The sequence below is a fragment of the Schistocerca americana genome, chromosome 8 (assembly GCF_021461395.2).
Source record: "Schistocerca americana isolate TAMUIC-IGC-003095 chromosome 8, iqSchAmer2.1, whole genome shotgun sequence".
Lineage (NCBI taxonomy): Eukaryota > Metazoa > Arthropoda > Insecta > Orthoptera > Acrididae > Schistocerca > Schistocerca americana.
In genome coordinates this window covers 58,145,834-58,161,449 of record NC_060126.1, presented here as the reverse complement: position 1 = coordinate 58,161,449, position 15,616 = coordinate 58,145,834, and the positions used below count along the sequence as shown (strand labels likewise).

The window sequence follows — 15,616 nt, the reverse complement described above, 5'->3', positions numbered from 1 at the left end:
GCGACCGTAGCGGTCTTGCGGTTCCAGACTGCAGCGTCTTTAACCGCACGGCCACTTCGGCCGGCTTTTATTTGGAAGTCAAGATGCGTGCGACAAATTTCCCCCACAATTTTCTCTTCCGAAAAATATTCAGCAGAATGTCTCTAATTCTTAAAGTAGAGATGTTCCGCCATTACGATTTGTGACAATGCGACGTTGCCACACTAGGGCCGCACATCTATTATGGCGTGGCGCAAAAGCCGTCGCGCTCCGACGCCACACGGCACCACACCGCCGTCGTGTTGGTTGCCAGCTCGGCCCCTGCGACTGCACGACGTTCCGACCCTCATTTGCAGCGCGACCTGCAGAGGGCTTTCGCGTGCACCGAGCGAGGTGGCGCAGTGGTTAGAACACTGGACTCGCCTTCGGCTGGACGACGGCTGAATCCCGCGTCCGGCTATCCCGATCTAGGTTTTCCGTGATTTCCCTAAATCGTTTCAGGCAAATTCCGGGATAGTTCCTTTGAAGGTGCACGGCCGACTTTCTTCCCCATCCTTCCCTAAGTCGATGAGACCGATGACGTCACTGTTTGGTCTCCAAATCAACACAACCCTTCGCGTGCACCGGACCAAAGCACAAAGAGCGTGCAAAACAGCAAGAGAGGTCGCTCCGGCCACAAACCTTCTGGTCCATCCTCCATTGTTACAGGCAGCCAATCAGAAAGAAGTCGGCCTCCGCCGTGGGTGTATTTAGGATCACGTTCGCCTCACAGCCAGCCAAGAGAGGAAGCCTGATGTGGATCCAGCGCCGCATACTGCACGTCACCTCCACCGCCAAGGGACATCGGAACCGGCTAGCTGGCCTGTTGGTGTTCTGTCAGACTCACTCGGCAAGACTGTAGAAACTGTGAACTCCCACAAACTGGAACTTAAGCGGGGTAGGACGTCAACGGGCCGACTTGGAGCAGGAGAGGCGCCACGGTATTTAATTTCCACTACCTATACCTTTACAATTAAAATCGTAAAACGTTGGCAACATGACCAGGAAGGATTTAGGATTCACACTCTAGCAGTGAAAGTTCAGAAACATAACAAAATAATTTTTTTACATGTGAAATTCCATCTTTTTTTCACTTACTATTGGCTGCATTTCTTGATATAGGTACACTTTTCTTCATAAATAAGAGAGATTCTTCGATGAATTTTGCCAAGCTCACAAACCATATTTACAGGAGTATTAAACCCGAAAATTTTCCAAATTTATTAAAAACTGTGTTAAAAATAACTATAAATTTTGCGTTTCTTCTCAACATGAACTTTAAAATCATAAATTAGATAAGTTATAGATTTTCATACACCTGTTATTATGGTTTTTATGCTGTGCAAAATTAATCGAAGAATCTCTCTTCCTTGTGAAGAAAACTGTACCTATACCAAAATTGCAGTCAGTAGTAAGTGAAAAAAGGATGAAATTTCATACGTAAAAACATATTTTATTATATTTTTGAACTTCCAGTACTATGAGTGTGAATCCTGAATCTTTCCTGGTCATGCTGAAAGTTTTTTGAATTTATTTGTAAAAGTATAGACAGCGGAAATTAAAATGTTCTTTGGTGACTCTCCTGCTCCAAGTCGACCCGTTTGACGTCCTACCCCCTTCACCGTCAATCTGTTACAATGCGTTCCGCCCAAGGAGAGAGAGTGCCTAAGCATTTAATAGTCAACTAGTTGAGAAAGCCTTCCTTTCGTCGTACGAAGTACTTGCGTTTAGTTGTGAACTTATTTCCCTATTCGGAAAGAACTACAAAGTTGGTTACTTGTTTTGTATCCCTCCTGGAAGGCGGCGCGTGGGTAGGAGAACGAGCAGGAAAAATACGTCGGTACTGCAATGAGTAAAAATGGTTTACTGGTGCAAGAAAGAATACATAACTTTGTACAGATGCGAAGTCTTCGATCCGTCGTATGGAGAGCAAACTGAAGCAAAGTTTCCTGGCTGGCTGCACCTGATCAAATGGGCTGAAGCAGTCGCGGAGGTCGTCGGCCTCGACAGCACCTGCTAGCCGGCCGAAGTGGCCGAGCGGTTCTAGGCGTTTCAGTCTGGAACCGCGCGACCGCTAAGGTCGCATGTTCGAATCCTGCCTCGGGCATGGATGTGTGTGATGTCCTTAGATTTAAGTAGTTCTAAGTTCTAGAAGTCTGATGACCTCAGATGTTAAGGCCCATAGTGCTCAGAGCCATTTGAACCATTTTTTAGCACTGGCTAGAGGGCGCTGTCTTCTGTGTCTCGTGGTAGTGTCAACCTTTGAAACTATGCGTTACTATCGGTACCACAACTTGTTTCTTTCGACGGTCAACGAAAGCCATTTGTGTTGAATTCGTTGTTTCTTCCCTACAGATAAACTACATGCTCGTGTATTTCTTGTAGATGTTTTCAAACTTCAGGATACTTCAGACGAGTTATCACTGCCTGCTGACATCTGACTAGTCGAAAGCACAGTTGTTTATAGTTGCTGAACCAAGACGCCGCTGTACGTGCTACGCTGACGTCGCTGGTATGCCAAGAATAAAATCAGCTCGAAACTTTTTGGATGGATGGAGTATACTGTGAAAAGTGATAGGTCTATAAAACTCTGTCCGGAGTCACCGAGTGTGAAGACTTGTGTCGTTAAAGATGACCTGCCACGTCCTGCTTGCTGTGACGTAGGTGCCGTGATATTCCGTACGCTCGTATCTAGTTCATCAGGAGGCAGTGCAGAACTATGTCGAACGCCTTCTAGAAGTCTTGGAACATGGCATACATCACGGTACTGGTACATACTGCTTTCTGGGCGTCTTGGATGATCAGAGCCAGATGGGTTTCATACTATCGCTGATTCAAGAATCCATATTCCGACCTAAAGGTGGTTCTTCACCGCCCTGTACGCTATCCACAATAACAACACTGGCCAACAACGTTTTTGTCGCATTGCTATTAGCAGTTGTCTTTCAGGGTGCTGATTTTAGATCTAGGTCGGCTTTATTCTCAAAACTCCAATAATATTGCAATTGAAAATGTCAGTATTTCATTTTTTTATCAATAAATTATCATGCAGGTGAATGAATATTTGATTCAAATTTTTTGAACTTAGCTAGTAATATAAATCAAATTAAATTATGTACAAACATGATTTAAATCTATTCATTTGTACGAACTGAAACACTTATCATGCAGAAGATTATAGTCTGATAAAAGTGACTTACAAATAACTGACTAACACTTTCTGTTGCTGCAGATATTTTCATTTCAAGCTCTTCCGTTTGTACACTACGTCAGGTAAATCCCGTTTAATACCTTAGCAGTAGACTGCCATCACATGTTCGTCCCTTCTTCTTTGATAACCTTTTTTCCATAGTCTTAGAGTCTAGATGGAACCACTCGCCTAGCCGGTCACTGATATAGCCTGACTTGTCAGGGAATTCATCACGATGGCTGTATAGAAAACAGAGTTTGGCTCTTTTGTATTACCGTGAAAGTTTTCCATTGCAAATGACACCCGTGCAGCCGTTTCTTTACGTTCATCTTTGTGACAAATAAATTAGGGGCATTATGACATCGATATTTTATGCCTGTTTTTCATACCAACTCTCGTTAAATTAACAAAAAAAGTAGCCGTCAATTGCGTGATGCACTGGCTCTGAAACGTTATCCCTTACAACTGCTTTTCGTCTGCAGTGCAGCATTTCCCCAAAGTTGTGACATACAGTTTGTGCGGACCATTCTTCATCCTGGTCGCCGTGAGTGCGTCCAAAGTACGCATCATAAGATTGCCTCACAAAGGATGTTACACTGCATTGTGTCGAATAACCTCGTAATATCCACAAATGTAGCAGGAACTATCTGGGTGACTATTAAGCTGACGTCTCTTCGTAGTCATAATGAAATGACATAATACCTGAAAGAAAAAAAGTAGAATATCATAAGCCTGTCGATATCATAAACATGTAAGTACTTAATCTAACCTTAAACGTCTGGAATGAAAAACTTTCAGATCTATTAAAAAGATAGCCTGGAGAGCAAAATCAATTACAGATTTGAAATCGGCATATCAAAATCATAAGAGACGAGTAAAAATATCTCACGCAAATTCCTGTGGCCTCAGAAAAATTTGTTGACCAGTGTTTATGATTACTACAGCCTGAATCGAGTGATGCTATTCTGAACACGCTAATAATAGGCAACGAAATCTTTCTGCGTGCTGTTCGATTCCTGGCTCCAACACGTAATGCAAGAGCAGCGAACAGTCGACACACACACACGCACCCACACGCCGTGTGCCCCCTACCTCGGGTTTAGATCAGGCGCGCCTAAACGCGGCGCTGACGGTTATTGATGGCTGGCTAATTTAATCCGTAGCGCGGAATCTGCGCGCGCCATCGGTCTCCATTAACGCAGATTTGCGCCGCCACGTCACGGCCATGCCACGCGGCCATTATTCGCGGATCCCAGTCCCGCCCCGCTTCCACATCGTGGAACCCCCTGTTCAGTTTTCCTCGAACGACATGTGGCGCCCATCAATGCACGCTGCCAACTTCTCCGCTGGTAGTGTAGTGGTATTCCTGCGCACTGCCACGAATGACAAGCCAGAACATTATGACAACCTAATAGCCAGCCGGCCACGATGGCCGAGCGGTTCTAGGTGCTTCAGTCCGGAACCGCGCGACTGCTACGGTCGCAGGTTCGAATCCTGCCTTGGCCATGGATGTGTGTGATGTCCTTGGGTTAGTTAGGTTTAAGTAGTTCTAAGTCTAGGGGACTGATGACCTCAGATGTTAAGTCCCATAGTACTCAGAGTCATTTTTGAATCTAATAGCCGCTGCGTCCAACTTTGGCACGGATAACAAAAGGGACGCGTCCTGGCATGGAAACAATGAGGCTTTAGTAGGTAGCTGGAGGAAATTGGCACCACATCTGCTCACACAAAGCACAAAATTACCGTAAATCCTGGGAGGAGGCGATGAGCTCTGGCGTCATGTCCAATGACGTCTTAGATGTGTTTGATCGGATTCAGATCTAGCACATAAAATGTAACTCGTTACTGTGTTCCTCGAACCATTCGATTATCCTCCTGGCCTTGTGACTGGCGCATTATCCTGCTGAAAAATTCCATTGGCGTCGGGAAACCTGATGGTCATGAAGGGACGTACGTGGTCTGCAACCAGTGTACGATACTCCACGCCCTTCATAGTGCCTTGCGCGGACTCCACTGAATCCATGGACGCCCACGTGAATGGTCCCCAGAGCATAATGGAGCTGCCGCACGCTTCTCTCCGGACGTAGCACAGTTGACAAGGAGGTGTTTCGCTGGAAGACAACAAATTCGCGCCTTCTCATCGACATGATGAAGGTATCGAGACTCATCAGATCTCGCAACGCCCTGCCAACGCACCAACGTCCGGTGCCGATGGTCACGTGCCCATTTCAGTCGTAGTTGCCGATGTTGTGGTGTTAACATTAGCGTGCATGTGTCGTCGGCTGCGGACGTCTGATGTCAGTTCCGCCACAGTTCACTGCCTGTCCTGTGAACTCCACAAAGTCTGGAAGCGGTTTCGAATTAGTTTCGCCACGTTTTGAATACACTCAGCACAGTACTTCTCGAACACGCAACAAGTCGTTCAGGTTGCGAAATGCTCACGGAGAGCCTATAGGCCGTCAGAATCTGCCCTCGGTCAGACTCAGATCACACATTCCCCATTCTATACACTTACAGCACCCTTTTAGTATATAAAGTTGCCACCCTTCCACCGTAAGAGTTCTTTTAAAAACAAGTTGCACTTTCGTTGGGAAATAATTTTTAATGTGAGTGTTTTGTACCATCTCCATTTCTCTTACGGGGTGCATAGTTTATGTGTTTGTGTGAGTTGTTAAAATTTTTAGTTTAAATTAATCTGGTGTGTTGCAGATTTGCACCAGTGTAGTCTTTCAGAGTTTGTTGTGAGCGGTCGTGACTACGGCCGTGTTAAAAGGGAGCGGCAAGGTTCTCAGCCCGAAAGCTCATACTATCAAAAAAAAAAAAAAAAAAAGTTATTTCTGCCTCTGAATAAATTGTAACTTGATATTTAAAGGGTGCTTTCTGATTATAATTTTAAATCTGTTCAAAAGAGGAAAAGGCTTTTAGGAATAAAATTTCCATTTATTGAAAAAAACTAATTTGTTTCGTCAGTTACCAATTGGCAACTACTTCCACGCTCACATAGTGTGATTAAATGTGTTAATGTTCCTGATGAATCGCTAGTAAATAAAGTAAATTCTTTAAGAAAACAATGTGAAAGTAAATTCACGGTTCACAGACACTGCACAGGAACGCTAGTTGTGAACTACACGGAAAGAGAGACGCTCCCATGGCATGTTGGCGACTAAAAAAGGGGTTAAATTGTTCAAGGAAACGAAAAAGAGTATGATTCGTTCTTTGTCTCACCGTTAGCACGCCATTTCCGGGATTCGGGGAGACGCGCAGGTCGCGGATGGAATCCGGCTGGCGGATTAACGAGAACGGGCTGTGTGTATGCTAGCCTGCATGAGCATTTTGGCGGCTTCCCATATTTGTCGAGGTCAAAAGACCGTGCACTCTCGTATGGGATAACACTAGATGCACACAGATGAGATGGTCATAGGTTTACCAGGTCAAAAACTAGAAGCGCCGGAACGGGCTGCAAATTTCAAATAGAAACAGAGTCAGTTGGGTATTTTCTATCGTTTATTAAGAATCACCCATACACGGCATTCTAAAAGGAATGACTCGATTTTTACGGTTATAATTACGAAACTTGGGATGTCCCTGTAAGGAAATCTGTGTTGTTTGAGTGGTCGTGGCCTAGAGTTTCAGAAAATCGCTGTTACATGTTAGTCGGTGCGTATGGTCAGTCTGCAGTCAGTCGTAAGTAAGATGACGTTCGCTCAACAGAAGGTGTTTTATGTGCTGCAGTTTTCAATGGGCGAGTCAGTGATATCGGTCCAGCGTGCTTTTCGTCGGCGTTTCGACATTGATCTGCCTGCACCGAAAAACTTTCGTGGTTCGTATCGCTGATTTGAAGGGACAGGGTACTTGTGCAAAGGTAAGAGCCCTGGCCGACCTCGAACTTCTGAATTCGTAGCGGAAAGAATTTGGAAAACGTATGAGCGGAATCCGCGGAAGCCTACTAACCGCGCAAGAAAAGAACCGCCAATGACTCATACGGCTGTCTGGCTAATGTTATGGCTTCGTTTAGTGTACAAACAACGCAGACTACAAGTGCAAGCTCTTAATGTTGTTAGTAAAAGGATCGGGCTGACTACATCAATGCTCTGCTAGAGCACATGGGTAACATTTTTACTGCGTGGAAGACATGGAAGACATTTTTACTGGAGTTAACTTTCAGTGATGAAGCAACATTTCTTGTTATCACTAAAGTAAACCGACATAACGTGCATATATGGAGGTGAAGGAACCTTCATTGGGTTAAAATAAATGACTTACGTAAAAAGTCTTTCACTGAAAAAACTACGATTCCTATGCAGGCTCTTCCTTCATCTTACAGTCTTGCCTACCGTGTACCAAAGAGCAAGAAATTCGTACCATAGCGGAAGATCGTACTTTACCAGCTGCTCTGGACATGGTACCTGTTATGATAGGTGGATCAGCTGCCAAGCCACTGGTAAGTACGCCACTGTCAAACAACACTATTACTCGTCCAGCACTTGAAACGCCAACCGCATTGACGACGACGCTATTTTAGGAGCTAATGACTGTCAGTTTAGAGAGAAATGGAAGTCTGTGCCTTTGGATAATTAGAGGAACTCAGTACTACGTTCTGGAATATTTTCCAGAATAAATTGATCAACACATGGAAGGTCCTTGCAGTGCAGAATGTCCATCAACATTTACCACTGAAGAAGAAGAGCAATTTCCAGACATTTCCTCAAATTGCAATCGAAGTTCGTTTCCTCATCACTTCTTGAGCTTTTAGGCTTTGTGAAGTAGGAATATCCGCAGGTGGGTAACAGAACATACGGGTTTTCATACCACTGCAACATCCTACTTAAGTGGGGTAGGTTCCCCAGCATCTGTCGTAAGGACGGCATTGTTGTTTCTGTGGTCTTCAGTCCAGAGATTGGTTGGATGCAGCTCTCCATGCTACTCTATCCTGTGCAAGCTTCTTCATCTCCAAGGACCTACTGCAACCTACATACTTCTGAATCTGCTTAGCGTATTCATCTGTCTCCCTCTAAGAATTTTACCCTCCACACGGCCCTCCAATACTTCATTGGTGATCCCTTGATGCCTCAGAACATGTCCTACCAACCGATCCCTTCTTCTAAAGTCAATTTGTGCCACAAATTCCTCTTCTCCCTCCTGATTAGTTTCCTTAGCTACCCATCTAATATTCAGCATCCTTCTGTAGCATCAGATTTCGATAGCTTCTCTTCTTGTCTAAACTATTTATCGTTCATGTTTCACTTCCATACATGGCTACACTCCATACAAATACTCTCAGAAACTACTTCCTGACACTTAAATCTATAATCGATGTCAACAAATTTCTCTTCTTCAGAAACTCTTTCCTTGGCATAGCCAGTCTACATTTTATATCACCTTTACTTCGACCATCATGAGTTACTTTCCTTCCCATATAGTACAACTCATCTACTGGTTTAAGTGTCTTGTTTCCTATTGTAATTCCCTCAGCGTCACCTGATTGAATTCGACTACATTCCATTATCGTCTTTTTTTTGTTGGTGTTCATCTTATATCCTCCATTCAAGACATTGTCCATTCGGTTCAACTGCCAAGTCTTTTGCTGTCTCTAACATTTTCATCAGCAAACTTCAGAGATTATATTCTTCTCCATGGATTTGAATTCCTACTCCAAATTTTTCTTTTGTTTCCTTTACTGCTTGCTCAATATACGGACTGAATAACATCGGGGAAAGGCTACAGCCCTGTCTCGCTCCATTCCCAACCACTGCTTCCCTGTCATGCCTCTCGGCTCTTATAACTGCCATCTGGTGACTGTAAAAACTGTAAATAGCCTTTAGTTCTCTGTATTTCACCCTGCGACCTTCCCAGTCTGAAAGACTATAGTCCAGTCAACATTATCAAAAGCTTTCTTTAAGTCAACAGATGCTATAAATGTAGCTATGCCTTTCCATAATCTATCTTCTAAGATAAGTCGTAGGGTCAGTATTGGCTCACGTGTTCCAACATCTCTACTGAATCCAAACTGATCTTCCACGAGATCGGCCTCTACCAGTTTTTCCATTCGTCTGTAAAGAATTCGTGTTAGTATTTTGCAGCCGCTGCTTAGGGGGGTTGGAACTTGAATAGTAGCAACTATTTATTCACACCCGATACAAAAGAGTTACATGTTTGCACCTATTACTGCCCTACAAAGTAGTCACCAGCGTTGTGTAGAACCCGTCGCCAGCGATGTGGAAGGCGTAGTATACCGTTAGCAGAACCTGTTCTGTTGATGGTGCAAGTGGAACGGGCTACTGCCTGCCGAATCTCTGGAACAATTGTGAAGCGAATGCCGGCGAAGTGGTTCCTTCATCTTCGAAATGAAATCAAAGTCACAAGACTTAAGTCACCTGCGACCAGCTTTGCGAAAGAAGAGGCGACACTTTCTGTGCAACCCACCCATCATTTTGCACAATGCGCGGGCGCATACAGCGCAAGCTGTGGCTGCTCTGTTCGGTCGATGGGACTGGGAAGTACTGTACCATACACCATACTCCCCGAACTTAAGTCCTTGTGACTTTGATTTGATTCCAAAGATAAAGGAACCACTTCGTGGCATTCGCTTCAGAACTGTTCCAGAGATTCGACAGGCAGTAGACCGCTCCATTCGCACCATCAACAGAACAAGCTATTTCTCCACTGTTCTACCCACGAGCAGGGCGCGGGAAAAACAAACACAAAGTCTTAACACTGCTGGCTATGATTTCTCATAGTTTATTATTATCACCATTCCCCGCTGTTTAGGCGGCACCAACAAAATATTTTGCCACTCTGAGGACAAAGATGGTGACAGGAATTTCATTAGAAGTCCTGGCGCGACAAAAATCGCATTTTCATAAATGACTACCAAGCCAATTAGCGTATCATATCCACGGCATTCTCCCCCAATTTCGCAATAATACAAAACAAGCTGCTCTTCTCTGAACTTTTTCGATGTCCTCCGTCAGTCTTGTCTGAGGCGTCCCCCATACCGCATAGCAGTACTCCAGAAGGAGGCGGACATGGGTAGTGTAAGCAGCCTCTTTAGTAGAGCTGCTGTGTTTCCCGAGTGTTCTGCCAATAAATCGAAGTCTTTCGTTTGCTTCCTCAACAACATTATCTGTGTGATGGTCTCAGTTTAAGTTACTGGTAACCGTCATCTCTAAAGATTTCGTTGAATTTAGAGCATTTAGATCTGTAGACTTTATCCTGTACGCAAATTCTAGTGGATTCCTCTTCGTTCTCATGTGGAAGACTTCAGACTTTACACGACAGGTTTGCGCGACGTTGTTGCGATGATGTCAGACGCCTTGTCCAATGACGCACCGTGTTTCTGTTCACTGCCAGGCCTCAGTACACATCTTGCAAGCGCCTACGAAGATCTGCGATGCTCCGGATTTCCGTCGAAACTCAATGACGGAACACCCAACCGCTCGGAACGTACCTCCCTTACAGGCGCCATTTTGAAGGCAAAGTATAGCGCCGTGACATGTCGGAACTTCACGAAACAATAGTTTCTGAAACGGAAGTATTCCACGATGTCCCACAACAAAAAAATGAAATGATCGTATGGCATTATGGGCCTGGAGGCCCCATCCGGCGAAGTTCGGCCGCCGAGTGCAAGTCTTATATCACTCGAACCACACTGGACGACTTGCGTGCCGGTGATGAGGATGGAATGATGATGAGGACAAGACAACACCCAGTTTACGAGCGGAGGAAACCTCCAGCACGGCCGGGTATCGAACCTGGGCCCGGCATGCTAGGCAAGCACGTTACCACTCAGCTAGGCAGTCGGACCACCCACAACAAATTCGCGTTTTTTCAACCGGAATTAGCCGAGAGAAAATGTGTTGTATTACGTATTGAACGCCCTCATGCAAAGGACGCAATCAAACCAAACATGTGTTGTACTTTATCCAATTATGGTGAGACGTGCACCCATCCGAGGTAAAATTACATGCACATTTACATAAAACGTATGAATTGAACATTTGAAAGCGTACCTTATTACGGTACAGTATATGTAGAGGATCATATAGCCACCTTTCCTTGCTGCATGCCTCAATAATCACGCTTTTACATCCATTTATTCACTGAATTTCTTCAGTAAGAAACTCACCATGTCGCAGGTAGTCACATCAAAAAAACTGTCACAGTACAAGCTTTCGGCCATCAAGGCCTTTGTCGAAAATAGACGGCAGACACACAAACATACCAACACGCAAGTGCAACTCACGCGGGGCAGTCTTTCCGTCGTGCATATCTGCAACTCAACATCTCCGCTATATGATGAGTAGCAACTTTCCTTTTCATAATATTGTTACATTCCATCCTGGATTATCCATTGTTTGATTCCATAAGAGGTTCTAGGCGCTTCAGTCCGGAACCACGCGGCTGCTACGGTCACAGGTTCGAATCCTGCCTCGGGCATGGATATGTGTGATGTCCTTAGGTTGGTAAGGTTTAAGTAGTTCTAAGTGTAGGGGACTGATGACCTCAGGTGTTAAGTTCCATAGTGCTTAGAGCAATTTCAACCATTTGATTCCAAAAGAAACTATCATTCGATATAGAGCATTTGTAATGGCAATACGAAAAAACGAATTGTTATCTGTTTTATTAAGATGAAATACCTTTCGCAATAGCCAAAGGAGTGATCAAGATCTCACGTATTTCCAATCTGCTGACCAGAAGTGGCAACAACAACCAGAGGGTCCGCTGGAAATGCTGCGTTTTTACGCATGCGCGAATGCACCTCTTCCATTGCGCATGCGGGGATCCACGCCTGAATGGAACTAGGGTTACCATATTTCCAAATGAAAATTTCGGAGGAGGGGGGGGGGGGACGGGAGAGAGAGAGAGACAGAGAGAGAGAGAGAGAGAGAGAGAGAGAGAATGTAACTACTACAAACAATCTTCATGTGAAGTAAATTGTCTTACTTTTTCAGAAAATCATATTTCTCGCATGCTCCACATTGTTGAGTAACAAATTGTTCTATCTGTTATCACAGTATTGAGAACCAGAAAGATCGTTAACAAATTGCATACACATTGTGTAGAAAGTCTGTTTCTGTCATCAGTCCAATGTGTAATTAATAAGGAAAATATCCTTTCCACGGCTCCGCTGTGAGGAGGAATTGCAAAAAAGTTTTACACAACTTGTGAATAGTGATCTCCACAACGACTCTTAATGAAACTACACGATCAGGGCAAAGTGCCACGACAGTCCATGACCGCCTGAAGAGCCGTCCACATGCTTTCATCTCTGCCAATTTATGCCCACTTTCAGTGTCAGTCCGCCAGATGACACAGTACATCACAGAACAACAATTTGACAAGTCCAAAAATCGGATTCCTTTATTGTTTTATAAATTTGGAATTAAGAACCTGATGAAATTCGAAAAACCGGTTTATTTGGTAACCCTAAAGAGAAGCCGGCTGGTGTGGCCGAGCGGATTTAGGCGCTACAGTCTGGAACCGCGCGACCGCTACTGTCACAGGCTCGAATACTGCCTAGGGCATAGATGTGTTGCAATGTCCTTAGGTTTAAGTTGTTCTAAGTCCTAGGGGACTGATAATCTAAGAAGTTAAGTCCTACAGTGCTCAGAGCCAGCCTAAAGACAACAGTTACTATTCCTCCCCTTCCGATTTGCGAAAATCGCAGTTCCACCTGTTCCGCCACTAGGTGGCGCGTGGCCTGTGCCTGACTAGTACACGTGACGTGTGTCGTGTAATACCGGCTGTGCACAATGATTGGCATGTAGTTAGCAGCCCGTGTAAACGTACCTTCTCGCACGTCGGCCCTCAGGGCACCGACAGAGGTAGGCCGGCTGCGAGCTGCAGCCTCGCTGCGCTATCGACCTGCCGGTGCGACCCGGCGGCGCGGTCCGCCAGAGAGAGGCTGCTGGCACGTGGTCGCAGGGTCGGGCAGCCGCAGCCCGCGTTGACAGAGCTGTTGACCCCGGCCACAGCAGGCAGCAAACAGCTCGCAGCAGCGCGAACGACACACGCGGTCAACACGCCGGCCGGACTGCCAGACACGGTCCGCTGCTCCCATCGCCCCGGCCGGACCGCCTACTGTGTGTGCGAGGTCTGCGTTCCGAGAGCTGCAGTGCAGGTTGTATACATCGCAGGATGCTGAAACATGTTTAGTGTTTGAGCCGTGGTAAAAATTGCTGTTTTGAAGAGCACACCGCAGCCCGTACTGTGAAGCAGTCGCCTTCCATTTCTGGCGGTGGCGCCGCTGTGGCAATCGCAGCTTTGGTGTCTCTCTCTGGTGGAAAATGGGAAAGGTTGCCTGTTCACGTGCATTTAAGGGCCGCTATGAGCTCGCCAGTCGGTCACTCTGAGTCAGTCTCTCGGCCCCAGCTTGCTAATCTTGTCTCTCGTCCGCGTTTCTTAGGCAGTTAAGGTCTGTCTGTCGTTCGGAGTGCTGGAATGTCTGTCGTTCGGATCAACCCTCAAAGCCAGCAAAATTATTTTCCACTCCGCCAGTAAGAGAACTCAGCGAGTGGTCGCCCGGTCGGGCCTTAGTTCCTGCATCTGAGACTGCGCGTTAGGCCGCCAGTCAGCTCGAGTTTCCTCAGGAAATGGTCATTGGCGGTTGGATCGATCGGTTGGCCAGTCGCGCACTGAGACACAAGATGACTGGTCCGTCTTGAGAGCCGGCGCGTGTCAAGTCGCCACGCGAGTCCAGTGGGTCGCGGTGTATAGCGAGGGGTAGTGTCTTCGCGGTCGACACGAGAGCAACAGGAGTGAACCCACGACATCAGTCTCGCCGGTGCGAGCTGCGACGCCGTGAGACGGGAGATCGGCGCGCCTTCCTGCGTCCGTTGAAGCGGCTGTCAGCGGGCGGTTCGGGAGAGCGATTTGGGGGTGCTGCGCCAGGTCTTCTCTAGAAATCGCATTTTATTAGAAGTGATTAGTGATATCTTGTTTGATTTACTTTTGTTAAATTGTACTTGTTTTCTTGGTGAGGTCACCAGCCGTTTGCTTTGGGGTCGTCCCACCATTCTTCTCTGTTTTCCCACCCGCGGGAAAGTGGTTGTTTATAAATTGGGTGGTCCGTTTTTGTATTGTGGAGCAGGGGTGGGTTAGAGCAACCTGCGGTTTGGGTTGTTCGGTAATCTCCCTATCAATCTACCGTACGTGTCAAAAGGGAGCGGCAAGGTTCTCTGCCCGAAACCTCGTACAGTTTCTTTCTGCCTCTGAGTAAATTGTAACTTTGATATTTAGAGGGTTCTTTCAGATTATAATTTTAAATCTGTTTCTTTTAAAAAAAATACTTTTAGGCAGTATTAAAGCGAATGAAATTCCCATTTGGTAAAGAGAATTCCATGCTTACATAGTGTGATTAAATGTGTTAATGTTCTTCATGAATCGCTAGTAAATAAAATAAAACGATTATGAAAATTATTTGAAAATAAATCACGGTACATTGTTATAAGCCAGAACATTGCGACAACCTAACTGATAGCCAGTGTGTCCACCTTTGGTACGGATAACAGCGGCGACGCGTCGTGACATGGAAGCAGCGAGAGGCCTCGGTAGGTCGCTGCAGGGAGATGGCACCACATCTCCACATACAAGTCATCTAATCCCCGTAAATTCCGGGGAGGGGGAGAATGATCTCTGACGCCACGTCAATCACATCCCAGATGTATTCGATCGGGTTCAGATCTTATGACTTGGGAGGGCGGCAGAACACCAATTGGAATCGCCACTGTCTTCATCGAACCGTTGCATAACGTTTCTGGCCTTGTGAGATGGCGCATCATGTTGTCCAAAAATGCCACTGTCGTCGGGAAACGTGATCGTCGTGTGGTATGCAACCATTGTACGATTCACTTAGCCCGTATGGTACTTTGCACGAGCTCCAGTGGACCCATCGAGGCTGACGTTAATGTAGCCCAGAGCAAGATGGAGCCACCACCACCTTTTTTCCATCCCACAGAACAGGTGTCAAAGAGCTGTTCCTTGGAAGACGACGCATCCGCACCGTCCCATCGGCGTGATGAAGAAGGTATCGGCATCTGTCAGACCAACCAACTCTCTGCCACTGTGCCAAGGTCCAGTTTCAATGGTCATGTCCCCATTTCAGTCGCAGTTACCGGTGTCGTGGTGTTGACATTCCCACTTGCGTGAGTCTTCGGCGGTGCAGAGCCATTGTTAGGAGGGTTAGGTGCTGCGTCTGTTCAGACACCCTTGATGTTAGTTCCGCCACAGTTCGCCGCCTGTTCTGTTTTACCAGTCTGCCCTGCCTACAACGTCCCACATCTGTAATGAAGCGTAGCCGCCCGGCCATACGACGTCTGGACCTGGTTTCATCTCGGTTTCGCCACGTGTTGAAGACACTCACCACTCGTCTAATACCCGACAAGTTGTGTATTACCCGAAATGCTCGTG

The 15,616-nt window shown here is 46.0% G+C and overlaps 2 protein-coding genes across 2 annotated transcripts in view; one reads left to right on the top strand and one right to left on the bottom strand.

Moving 5' to 3' along the window:
• Window positions 1–679, bottom strand: part of LOC124545528 (mediator of DNA damage checkpoint protein 1-like) — a 430,822-nt gene extending 430,143 nt beyond the window's left edge. The window contains exon 1 of the mRNA XM_047124476.1: window positions 661–679. Within this exon, the coding sequence (XP_046980432.1) occupies window positions 661–679 (19 nt within the window). The remainder of the gene's footprint in view (window positions 1–660) is intronic.
• LOC124545527 (NACHT and WD repeat domain-containing protein 2-like) overlaps window positions 1–15,616 on the top strand; it is a 1,590,779-nt gene that overhangs the window by 588,638 nt on the left and 986,525 nt on the right. The window lies entirely within an intron of this gene.